Source organism: Haplochromis burtoni, unplaced genomic scaffold (assembly GCF_018398535.1).
Source record: "Haplochromis burtoni strain Fernald_Lab_line unplaced genomic scaffold, NCSU_Asbu1 Contig_649, whole genome shotgun sequence".
Lineage (NCBI taxonomy): Eukaryota > Metazoa > Chordata > Actinopteri > Cichliformes > Cichlidae > Haplochromis > Haplochromis burtoni.
The window spans coordinates 182,019-195,298 of NW_024583010.1; the positions used below are offsets into that span (position 1 = coordinate 182,019).

At 41.6% G+C, this 13,280-nt stretch overlaps 1 protein-coding gene across 1 annotated transcript in view; it reads right to left on the bottom strand.

The window, feature by feature from the left end:
- Window positions 1–3,132: 3,132 nt before the first annotated feature.
- Window positions 3,133–13,280, bottom strand: part of bco2b (beta-carotene oxygenase 2b) — a 52,680-nt gene continuing 42,532 nt past the window's right edge. Inside the window, exons 8-12 of the mRNA XM_014329992.2 lie at window positions 6,051–6,218; window positions 5,107–5,244; window positions 4,687–4,869; window positions 4,047–4,157; window positions 3,133–3,882 (exon numbers count right to left, since the gene is read on the bottom strand). Of these exons, the coding sequence (XP_014185478.1) occupies window positions 3,766–3,882; window positions 4,047–4,157; window positions 4,687–4,869; window positions 5,107–5,244; window positions 6,051–6,218 (717 nt within the window). The 3' untranslated portion in view covers window positions 3,133–3,765. The remainder of the gene's footprint in view (window positions 3,883–4,046; window positions 4,158–4,686; window positions 4,870–5,106; window positions 5,245–6,050; window positions 6,219–13,280) is intronic.

Consider the following 13,280-nt stretch of genomic DNA (forward strand, 5'->3'; position numbering starts at 1 on the left):
AACGACGGCTCGCTTGCATGCGCTACCAAAAATGTGCTTTGTTGTGCATCTGATGGACGAAAGCCAAACCAGTTCCAGTTCATCCGTTTCATTCAACGATCCGCTTTCCCCCTTCTAATTCTCTGTTGCTGCCATGCGTTTTCGGCCATGTGCGTATGAAAACAAAGGCACTGAGCATGCGCATTTACCCATATTCTATCGCAATATTTCATTTTCTTATCGTTGCCTAACATTATACCAGTATTACCATGAACGGTATGATATGGCCCAGACCTACTTGTGTACATAGTCACTCTCCAGAGCAGGAGAAACTCTGCTAGGTTGATGTTTGAATGCATGAAAACATTTTGGTGTCATCAGTTTTTTTTTTTTTCGTTTTTTTTCCCCCCTCATTGCAACAGATGGAATGTGCAAATGTAAATGAAGAGACCTCTCCACAGAAAAAGAAAAAGAAGGCCCCCTCTTTGGAGTCAGCCAATCCATTTGAGACTATAGCTGCAGGTATGCCAGTTATGCAAAAGTGTGAATGGTGTAGTGTTTTGTATGGTAACTTTTTGGTTACTTTAGTGGAAACAAAAGCAAACACACTTCTTTTTTCCTTTCCTCTGGCTGGCAGCATGACGTCACAGGAAATTAGAGTGAGGCTGCTTCATAAACAGGTTGTGATTGTGTTAAAAAACAGGATATAATATATATAGGATATAATTGACCTTTCAGTGGAAGTGGTAAGACTCGATATTAAATGAGAACAGCTCGCATCTTTTTGCTGCTCTGAAATGATGTCAGCAGATACGTGTCTTAGTGCAATTGTTCCATTTAAATTTCTGCAACGATACCGGCTTGTATTTATATACGTATCCACATTAAAAACATACTGAAAAAATGGTGAAATGAGAGCTAAGCAAAGACATCTGCAGCACGCCTAACATGGACTTGCTTTCTTGTTGTGTTACAGGTGTGAGCAAGGTGCTGAGCGTGCTGGTTTCGGAGTTTGCTGAAACTTTAAGGTATTTACACAAGTCAAGACTGATTCTTTCCCATGATGCCAATTAAACATGGCTGATCAACATTTTCTCATGAAAAAGGGGAATGTAGTACCCTACCAGCACCAGCTTTATCCTGATGGGTGTGCACAAACCTTTGACTGTTACTGTAGCAGAACAGCACTGGATGTTTGGCAGGATCCAGATAAAAGAATATACCTTTGGTGCCTTTACCGCACCAAGTCCGTTCAAGTTTAGCCACAAGCAGCAGCTCATTACGTGACCTTTTAAAACGGGGATGTGATGCTGATTTCCATTCGAATAGAATCAGTGCTTTTGCAGCAATCGTGCCCGACCTTGGAGCTCGCCTCTGAAGGGACGAGAAAGTCAGTCTCGTCCGAGCAGTCAATTTTGGCCAGGTTACAGTCCAGGTGAACGGGCAAGTCGCACTGTTTGGGGAAACAATCAAATATGTCCTGGCCAAGACCACAACACGTGTGACTGTGCAATACCACATTTACCACACACGGAGGAGACAGAGGCAGGAATCTGTTATGGAACCTATACAAAACTTTAAATTGTGTTAACCTGTACCTGGAATTGACAGAAGGGCTTAACAGGGATCTGAAATTGCACCACCCAGTTCACTGAGTCAGACTTCCCTGAATTGACTGGCAGTAACTGGTGTAACAAAAACTTTGATGAACCAGGAAATTAAATGTTTGGCTGTACCAAGAATAGAGCATAGTGTATAACGCAGGGGTGCCAAACTTACGGCTGGCAGGTCACATCTGACCTGTGATACAGTTATACCCGGCCCGCGAGATAATTTCATATGTCTGTTATTATGTGGGAGCAAATCTTCAGCCCTGCTGAGAATCCATGCAGACAGAGGTGAGACTTTACTTTGATGGGCACACCATGTGGCCACACGCAAAGACTGACTGGAATCCAAACTCGTCCAGGTTTTAAGCTCATGTATGTTCTCCATAGCAGTAGCAAATCCATACAAGGCTTTTATGAAAACACTGAATAAAAATGGCTTCCTTTACAAAGACTAAAGTTACAGTTCAGTACTGAAAATGACATCAACTATATACAAAGTCTTTGATGACAGAGATGCAGAAATGTGTGCATGTAGCACAGAGCCATGGCTCAGTGTCGAAATGAGTCTCAGCGGCTGAATGTGCACGTGAAGCCATTTATAATTCTTGTTTGATCTGCTGCTCACCACAAACACAAATGTTGGACTTTTAACTGTATTTTCGTAAGTTTTAAGGCTTTTGCTACTAATAAAAGCCTCCACTTCATACTACACAAATTCATTAAACAGTAAAATGAAAGAAAAGTTTGTTTTTAACTTTCCACCACGGTTTTTTATAACTAGACTTAATAAAGTAATTCTGTAATATCATGTAGAAAAACTGCTAAACATGTAACTTGACACTGACAGTTTCACTGGTCCGGCCCACTTAAGATCAAAGCGGGCCGTATGTGTCCCGCTTAATAATGAAATTAGGGACACGGACTGATACAAAATGTCTAATTTGAAGGTAAAAATGTGACTGAGGAAGAGGAACTTAGCTTAGAGCTCAGAGAAGTAAGTAAATTGATCATAAATGACAAATGTCACGGAAGTGAAGCGTTTCATTCTGTTCCAGTCTAAACCAAAATTATTGCTGGCTTAAAACAACTGATTACTTTTTGTTGTTGCACAGCTTCATGGTCAGTGTTTGTCCACTGTTGTAGGGAGAGAGCTGCTGCAGACACCTCACAGATGAAGGAGCTGGAGGCCATTTCGGCTGAAGCACGAGACCTGGAAGGTCACCTCAAAGAGAAGAAGAAACAGCTGAAGGAAACACTGGCTCTTATTTCTGATAAACTGGAAGGTTAGTGTGCTGCCTGCTCTGTCACCTGTGTGAGGGAGCACACCTTTGTTTGTGTAGTGCACTTATTCATTTACTAAAGTAGAACCGGATTCTAAGATTTGTTCTTTCCCAGTGTTGTGTGCTGCTGTTATAGTACATTTAAGAAATATGTTATTGTTCTGGGTTTGAGTCAAATGTGTCCTTAGTCCAACATAATGGTGACAATTTGATTATTGAAGGTTTACAATTCAGTTTGTTGTAAAACTCATCTGACCAAATGCATCATTATACAATATTTATTTCAGAATTTTCTTCACAGCATAAAAGCGAAAAAAACAACAAAAAACAAACCCTGTACACAAAACTTTGCTGGGTTTATCCTCATTCGAAGCAAAATGCTGCAATAATGCAGTTTTGTTTTCTGCATTTTGATCTTAGGGTGCCCCCAAGCATTTCTTATGAGAATAAATGTTGTTACCAGGTGTTTAAATGCAGCTTTATTTATTGACAGAAGGCTCAGTGACTCTTGGATTTTTCTGAAATTGTACATTTTAAAGTCACAGAGGTTTCTCCAAAATGTGTTCTGTGTTAATTTGTTCATTACCTTAACAGTATCATAAAATCAGTTTTACTTTTTTTATAGCAATGCATGAAATAGCAGATATTAAAAAAACCCTCACGACCTTCATTTACAGATAGCTGTGGAAAAACAATAGAAACAAAGGATTTTATTTCAACACAGATTATATCGACACTTAAGGTTTTATTAAGTCTGAAAAAAGGCATGTATGCTTTAACATATCACTATGACATGAAAATAAAGGAATTCTTTAAATGAGGGTCTTTGCTTTCAAGTCAACATGCACACAGTGTAGGTGTGTCCCTGTGAAGTCACATGTACATCCATCAGACGTCTAAGCCGTGGCATTGAATGTCCCGTGGAAGCCATAGGGGATGTTGACAGGTACCACCGCCCTGCCCAGCTCCTCGAATGTCTTGGCATCTAACACCAGAAGGAATGTACTCTTGTCCTGGAGAGAACAGAGACATGGGTAAAGAAATACTTGGTGTACAAGACAGTGTAGAAAACACAACGGCACGATGTCCAAGCTCGTGCTCAGCCATGTTTTACATTTGTATGAGGAAACTGTATCTATAAAGAGTACCCTGTCCAAAATGGCTGGGCCTGACTAACCTCGTCTGGAGTGATGACCACAGACATGATGACACCATCATCCTCCTCTGTAGCATTAGGAGAGGGAACAAAGACCGGCTCAGATGGATACTGACCAGGATGTTCCCACACCTGTGAGGGAACATTTACACACCAGGGCTGTCACAATATCACATTTATATCACATTCATGATGACAAAAGAAAAATCACAATAACAATGCTATCTCAATACCTGTGGGACAGTCCTCTCTAACTTTGTTTACTGTTTGTTAACTCCATATTACCCACAATTTTTATGGATTGTCTTCAGTCTTATACTAGTTATATACCAGGCGTCCCCTGAGGCCTGGTATATAACTAAGGCCTGTTGTTTTTCAATACAACATTATATAATTTCACAATTACACAAAAAGTTACTACATATACATACAGTAATATACTACACTAGATTTCTATATTACAAAGGCTGACATCAGCATAAAACACTTTAATATAACCCTTTCCCCTTTGGGGTGAGTTGCGCTCTCTGTGAATGAACTAAAATAGAACCAATTATATCTGTTTCTATCTGAAAACTGTTGATTTCAGTTGTGGGGGTTAACTTGTTCCACAGATTGGAAATGCGAGCTCTCTTTTCTTTGCTCCAATAAAACAACGTGCCTTCATGCGTTTTCCGTGGAGATCCATTTTAATCAGCGTGTCCCCTACAAGGTGTCTAAAGCCACAGCCATAGAAATAGCGGTAGGGATGGGTGTTGAATTTGTGATAGTTGATCTGAGGAAACTCCAGACCTCCGTATTCATGGAGATCCTCCCCATGCAGGTCCTCATGAGTACAGAACACCTGCACAGGTTTAAAAAAACAAAAAAAGCAACACAGGTAATCACTGAGATTCAGGTAGTGAAAGTGCTACATGTTGACATTTTAATAGCAAAGTCCAATTAAGCGTTTATATAGAAGAGACTGTAGACTGTAAAATCCTACTGTTTTTGCGGAATATTTACAATAAAAAACTGAAACTATAAGAATGGGAGTAGTAACATGTTGATACATGTATGTTAATCATGCTGTTTGCCCTACCTTGTTCTTTGCAATTCTTACAGAAGTAGCTATGCTGTTCGGCAGGGTAATCAAGTTCTGGTTGTAGGGTGTGTCAGGGCCCACATTGAGAGGCAGCACAAATCGCCGGGGGAAGGCTCTACTCAAGGTGTTGTACACCTGACGAGGAAGATCTTGTTAACTTCAACAATAGGGCTGCCACAAACGATTACTAAAATATAACAGGACACCGGAGTAAATTCTCGAGCATCTCACACTTCTGATGAACAGCTGTCTGTTTGACGTTTATTCAGCTGTGTAAAAACTATAACTTTAATCTCAGCCAAACCGATTTACTCAGCAACAAATAAAATACTGAAAAAAGTCAAACAACAACATTTTTAAGTTATCTAAGTGACTTATGTATGTTTAACCTGAGTAGCGAAAGACGGCGGTGGGTTTGAAAACGATTTGCTGGGAGTCCGGTGCTCTCACGGCTCTAGTGAGCCTTGCCCCCAACTAGCTATCGAGCTAGGGGTAACAGACGTCTCTGAAAACGTCGGAGCGCTTTTGAGCAGATAAACTGAGCAGATATTTGAAGTTTCCACAGTTACATTCTCGCCTGAAAATATGTTAAACGTTTATTTTGTGACCCAGAAAGAATAATACGAGTAACATTAAAACTAACTAGCTGCCGCCATTGTTGGAAACTGAGCAGGGCCGCGATGGGTTGCGCTATGAATTCTGGGACAGTTTCTTCTTCTTTGGGCTTTTACGGCAGCTTGCATCCTTGTACATGCAGTGCTGCCATCTTCTGTTTCAGTCAGTTATTACACTCTTAAATCCTACTAATTCGTGACTAGTCGACTAATCGTGGCAGCCCTATTCAACAAGCAATCTTTTTTTCAGATAAACCAAAAACAGCATAATCATTTTCCATAAACTGCACAGGAAAGTTAGTAATGAGCTTTACTTAACTAACTTACCTCATCAAGAGCTTCTCCAGACTTACGCATGTTCTGGATGTTGTAGCTTGTGATTGCCTGGCCATCATCTGATGCACACAAATCTATGATCAAGAATCCATCCTCCTCAAATGCATTGATCTGATGGAAGGTTGATAGTGGCTTTGCAAGATACTTGAGGGAGCTTACCTGAAACACAAAAACAACAATGGAAATGCACTGTGGCACTGTTTACATTCATTGATTACATAATAGTTCATATTAAAATAATTTTACTTAATATTTAAATTAATCTGAGTTTTTTCACCTTTCTAATGGTTCCAAAACTCACATAGGGGAAAAAAAAAATGTAACAAACCATCTTAAGTTACTAAATGTTCAAATGGAAATCGTCACTTGAAACTTTAGCATTTGCAACATTTATGGAAAGCAGATATCATCTCTAATAGTCATAACGAGAGGTTTCACATCACAGGTCTTCACACAAGTTTCCAACCCACTACACCCATGGTGTCACAGCTGTCACAACCAAAGAAAGCAACGGATACACTTAACCAAAGCTGAACTACTTAACTCTAAACACAGTGAAACACAGGAAAAAACAACATAGCTAACATTTTATCTAACATTCACAAGCGTAGCTACTGTAAAGGTCAATCAGGAACTAATATTACAGGCTAGAGCAGAGCACCAGGTGTCAAGTGGAAATTGGCATTCCTTTTGCAAGTTTCACTCATACTACAATGTAGGGCTGGACAACTATGGCCAAAACTAGTATCACAATTATTATGATCAGTATTCAGATCTGTCATTAGTTACGATTATTCATTGATTTTTAATGACAAAAACAATAAAGTGGTGTTTTTACGTCTTCACATTTCTACGAATCTTTGTGTCCAAAGATATCTTTATTTTTAGTATATCTCTCGAAGAAAAATTATGACACTAATCACCTTTACATTGTGCTACATTACTGCAAATTATTCTTTATGAATGAACCTTTATGGAAAAATGTGTTTATTCACTTGGCCTTAGTGCGTCTCCTAAAAGCTAAGTATAAAGTCTTTCACTAAATTCCTCAGCTGTGACATTTTCCCTGCGATATGTTGCAGTTTTTTCACTTTAGAAAAATATATGTAGTAGGTAGGGGATGACATTATTTGTCCAGTGTGTTGTTTGGTGTTTTCAGTACGTCTTTGTGAGCTGGATGAATCTGCTTGCATGATTTCGGAAGATTGACACTAGCAACCACTGCATTGTCTTTCTTGGGGTTAATGCATTAATTGCACCATCCCATTGCACTCACACCCATCGCGAAGAAGTGCTTCGAGAGGCTCGTCATGAGGCACATTAAGAGCTGGCGGCTACCCACACTGGACCCACAGCAGTTCCCCTATCGCCCCAACTGGTCAACAGATGACGCCATCGCCACCACCCTACGTCTTGCCCTCACCCACCTGGACAATAAAGACATGTATGTACGAATGCTGTTCATAGATTTCAGTTTAGCATTTAACACACTCATTCCTTAGCAACTGATTGTTAAACTGAGCCTGCTGGGCCAGAACACCTGCCTCCGTGGCTGAATCCTGGACTTTCTGACGGAGAGACCTCAGACAGTCCGGATCGGTAACAGCACTTCTAACACAACCACACTGAGCACTGGAGTCCCTCAGGGCTGTGTGCTCAGCCCACTGCTGTTCACTCTGCTGACTTATGACTGTGCAGCGATGCACAGTTTAAACCACATCATCAAGTTCACTGATGACATGACTATGGTGGGTTTCATGCGCAAGAACGACGAGTCAATGTACAGAGAGGTGGTACAAGAACTAACAGACTGGTGTAGAGTCAACAACTTGTCTCTGAACGTAGACAAAACAAAGGATATGATTGTTGACTTCAGGAGATCACTGTCCACTTAACATCAATGGATCCTCTGTGGAGGTCATCAAGAGCACCAAATTCCTTGGTGTCCACCTGGCAGAGAGCCTCTCTTGGTCCCTCAACACCAGCTCCATAACTAAGAAGGCCCAACAGCCTCTCTACTTCCTGCGGAAGTTGAGAAAAGCCCATCTCCCACCAGCCATTCTCACCACCTTCTACAGGAGGACTATTGGGAGCATGCTGAGGAGCTGCATCACTGTCTGGTATGGTAACTGCACCCTATGGATCACAGTACCTTACAACGGATAGTGGGAACAGCTAAGAAGATCATCGAAGCCTCCTCTTCCCTCCATCAGACACTTCTTGCACCCACCAGCATTGTGGATGACCCCACACAACCCTCTCGCACACTCTTCACCTCTGGCAAGAGGTACCGGAGCATTTTGGTAACAGAGCATAACAGAGCATAAAACAAAGGAAAAACACGAAGGAGATTTTCCTGGCCTGTGTTTTTATAGCAGATAACCACCTTAAAAAATTTCTGCAGTAGAACGAAAACAGAAGAAAACCATGAATCAACATATAAACATTAGCTGATGCTGCTTAAGTGAAGCAGAGCAAAGTTAGAGGTTTTATTAGAGACACAGCCAAGTGTTTTGCAGTTTTGCATAATTTAAAAAAGTTAAAATTTCGTCAGTATTGAACAGCAGAAATTAGACTTTGTTCTCGGAAGTCAGTTAAATTAAAAACAAAGACACAGCGGCCAACAGCGCTGTACATAACGGTAGATTGGTGTGTGATAAAGCAAGCGAATAATGCAGAAAAGAGGGTTTTTAGATGGGGAAACTATTCTCGAAGTACAGAGAGAGAGACAGAGAGCTCTGCAGGAAGTGATTTTACCGTGGTGGAAGCAAAACAGCAAAAATCAGAGAGAATTCATGACGATGTTTATGTGAAGCGAAATGTGAGGCTTAGTTTGGATCTTCTTTTGCTACTGGTTCAGTCAAATTTGTTTGGAGAGAGACAAAGCCTACAGCTTCAAGCAGAATCGAGCGCAAAAAAAGATGTAAACACAAAGCGTGGACCTGCCAATGAATCAGAATCTGTGAGCTGTCGGCATTTTCACCCGAGTGCTCGTACACGGACACACCGTCAGGGCTGAAAGCCGACAGCTCACTGATTCTGATCCGCGGGTCCACGCTTTGTGTTTACGTCTTTGTGCAGAATCAGTGTACCTGCTCTCATTTACTGTTTAAGCTGTTTGGTGGTTGTCGAAATTTTGCAAGGTTCAACCTGAGATTCTGGCATTTCGGGTAAAATAAATTTATATGTAAAAATCGATTTATGATTTTAATGAATCGATATCACATTATTAACCTCCTAGGACCTGGCGTCCACATATGTGGACATCGCATTTTGGGTTGTCTAGACCAAAATACTGAATTTTGCTCTACAAGGGCCTGATATCCACTTACAAGGACATTATACTGCCACTGTTCCATCAAAATTTAAAACGAATATCCTCATACGTGGCTCTCATTTTTCTTAGGAACAAAAATCGGGTAAAAAATAAATAAATCTGGTGATTCTTTGTTTTTACATTCATCGGGCTCCAATATGCCCAATTATCAAAGAGAAATTAAAAATGCATGCCGTGGAAGAGTTTGGGTCTTAGGAGGTTAAAGCTAGAATCAATTAAAATCGGAAAATCAATAATCAAAACCTACCCCTAGTTCCAACATTGGTTTTATGCAGACAGATGGGGCTGTAAGTAATCCAGAAAAGTTGGAACACCTGTGGGAATTATTAGCACCAGCTTTCAAGGCTTGATCAACCTCCATTGCTGCAGAACAGCTTTAAATCAAATGCAGGACCGCTCAGACCGCTGCTTTTGAGTCCAGCCTCACAGACCATGCTTTTCCGGCTTCACCACATCCCAGAAGATGCCGTGAAGCAGCCCCAGGTCACTGTCATAAGGTTTCCACCCGCAGACCGGCCAAACTGAGCTAGCAAATCAAGAACTGCACTCAGATGTGTCACTTCCGCCAACCACTCAGCTATCCTAGACAGTTCTCAGCTATACTAGATAGCGTATCCTCACAATATGACTTATCTGCCACCAGGCTGTCATCATTTGAGGCCTCCCCTGGCTATTAACCACCAGTCTTAAACACAACTGGAAGTGAGCTCTCTGTTCCTTCTGACCTCCACCATATTTGCCATTGCCGCCACCTTTGAAAGTCCGCCCAAGCTTCTCTGGCCAATTGTAAACATACATCCTGCCAACTAGGTCAAAAGATGTGGTTGTCCGCTAACAGCATTCCATTATGTACTGAATCAAAAAAGGTTCTCTCCAAATTTCATTTGTCCCATGATCAGTCTTGTTTCTGCTTACCTAAATTTTCCCAGAAATATGAAGATTCATAATGTCTGAGGTCCACGAACCAGCTGCTCCTGGAGATTCTGTTATCCAGGTTTATAACCAGAGGCAATAGAGCCTGTGGTGGCTCCTAATCTTTCAATAACTTACCTTTTCACACTGGAGCTGTCCACTCTCTCAATCATTTTAAAACACTTTGAAAACCCATTTGTTCTTGCTTGCTTTTAGGTTTAGTTGAACAGAATACTGTGATTTTCATACAATTAATTCTCTTTTCGTTTGGCTCGCAGCGAAGGCGGTCGCACTTTTTCTCCTCTCCTCTCCCTTATCTTCCCTGTTTAGCTCCTCATGTCCTTGTCTTGTCTCGTGTTTTTTATTACTTTTCCCTGGAACATTCTCTCTCTGTCTGTTCTCTAAAACCTAAAAGAATTATGGATTGGCTCAACTGGTCCCTAAATGCAATTGACACCCCTTTCTCAACAAGAAGTCTGGGCTTGGGTGAGCCTGAGTGCTGAAGCTATCTACCTATTCGGAACCATTGTAACAGGGTTCTGGCGGATCGGAGCTGACTTGGCCCTGACTTATCGAAGAATTAAGAAAGCGGAATCGGCTGTTCAAACCCCCACAAGGCTGCCCGCTGGGATTGGAACAATGGGAGAGGCGTGAGTTTCTCAAAATGGGCTCATTGAGTCAGCACGGATAAGAGCTTGGAGAGGCTACGGCTGCTGTGAACACTCAGAATAAGATCTCTGACTGCAGACTGGATACATCTCGGAAAGGCTCGCTCGGAATAAGATCTCTGGGCACAAATTGGATGAGATCTTGGGGAGGCACACTGCCGTGAGTTCTCAGAAATCGGCTCCTTGAGCACAAGAAATGACAACATCACAGAACGCAATATGGCGAAGCTCGCAGCTCTCCAACGAGAGATTGAGAGACCAGTGTTGGACTGTAGAACTGCTTTGAAATTCATGAGCTGTTCGCACTAAAGTAAAAAGCACCATCACTTCATGCATTTTAACATTTTCTGTTAAACCAGTAGCTACAAAATCCTTCATTTCTCTTTTTAATGAATCCCACCAAAAGTGAGAACTGAGTAAGGAAATCGTTCTACTCAAGCCGAGATAACATGAGAACTTGGACGTGTGACTCCAATGGAGCACCGTGGTGCAGGCGGAGGCAGGGACGAACTGCCTCCTGGGAGGTCTTGCCCCGTGTCGGATGGTGTCCTTGATTCCCCAGGCCACCAACCTTACAGGAACCAAGCTGGATACTGGCACGCTCTGGGGAATTGATGCTGGTGGCAAACTGGTGAGAGAGAGAGAGCATTAGGCTTGATGTTCCTTGGCCCTGGGTGGTAGGAGATGGAGAAGGTAAAGCATGCAAAGAATAAATCACAGCAGGCCTGCTGGACGTTTAACCTTTTTATCTGTTCTGAGATATCTTAAATTCTTGTGATAAGCCCAGTTCATGAATAGTGCTCTGCCCCCTCTAGCAAGTGTCGTTATTCCTCCAAGGCTAACTTAACAGCCAGAGATTCCCGGTCATCAACATCAGTTTCTCTCAGCAGGACAGAGTCTGTGAGAAAAGAATGCACAAGGCTGGAGCTTGCCCTGGAGACCTGAACGCTGCTAAAGCACGACTGTCACACCACTCCCTGATAACGACTGTGTTGAGTCTGTTCCTTCCCATTCCATGCAAGGCCACCTGGGTTGGCTGGTAGACTGTTTACTTAGCCTAGCAGGGCGAAGGACACTGTCTCAGCTGAACTATGAACACGCACACACATACACTCACACTGATAAGCACACACTCATCCCCCTCTCTTTCCAAACGCCTTCGATGCTTGTTTCCTGCGGCGGAACACGGTGGGTCTATGTGCCGCGCTGGAATGGTAGCGCTGTGCAGGGCGGCTGCTGTGTTCGCTTCGGATTACTCCTCACCCCCCCACCCAATCCTATGGCTTGTCATGTCTTTCACAAAGTTGTGCTGTGGACATATATGTGCTTTTTTTGTGCAGAGGAGTTTTTTTGTTTCCTGTTCTCATGCTGTCCTACCATGGAAGCACAGCATGAGTAGAGGTCTCTTTTTCTTCCTCTTGTAGTTTCCCATTGTAGTGTACATTTCAGTGTTTTTCTGTAACGCTACCGATCTCTGACCTGTATACCCATGTAATGTCTGTGTTGTGTGTGTGCGTAAGCTCGGGGGGGTGTCCCATTTCACTGGAGGGCAACCTGCATGTGGCGAATAAAGTTTTGATTGATTGATTAATAAAACAAGTAAATAAAACTTTAGATTTTTTGTTTATATTTATTGTTAATTTAGCAAGTGTTTTTATACAGTATATATTTTATATAACTTGCACAGCACTTTGGTCAATAGAGGTTGTTTCAAAATGTGGTATATAAATAAACTTTGACTTGAATTGATGTTCATGTTTCCCATATCAAACCTGTCCACACCCGTCCATTGGGAACCAGTATCATCGCCGTAAATTTGTAAAACTTTAGTCGTAATATTTTCACTGTAAATTAATTCACTGTTATATTTTAAGAGTTTCGGTCTTTTAGGTTTTAGTTTCCACTTAAATCCTGCTGTTCGGGCTCTGTGACACCATATGGGCACTGGAGTTAGAGATTTGGCTGCACTGACTAACAAGTGCCCTAATACATATGGAGCATTTCTTAAATAAATAATATAGCCTAGAATAACGTATTCAGAAAAACTTTAGGCTTCTGTTTGGTGGGGGAAATTATATTTCTTTGGTGTTACTCACCACTTAATAGCACTTGAGTGTCTTTATGAATTACACCCATGCAATTTATAGGTGCAGCTTAATGTTGTTTGAAAATTTTATACTCCATCTTCTTGCTAAATATGGAATCTATATTGGTACTTATTCAATTTGAGCACTCAAAATACTTTTTATGTACAGTGGGGCAAAAAAGTATTTAGTCAGCCACCGATTGTGCAAGTTCCCCCAC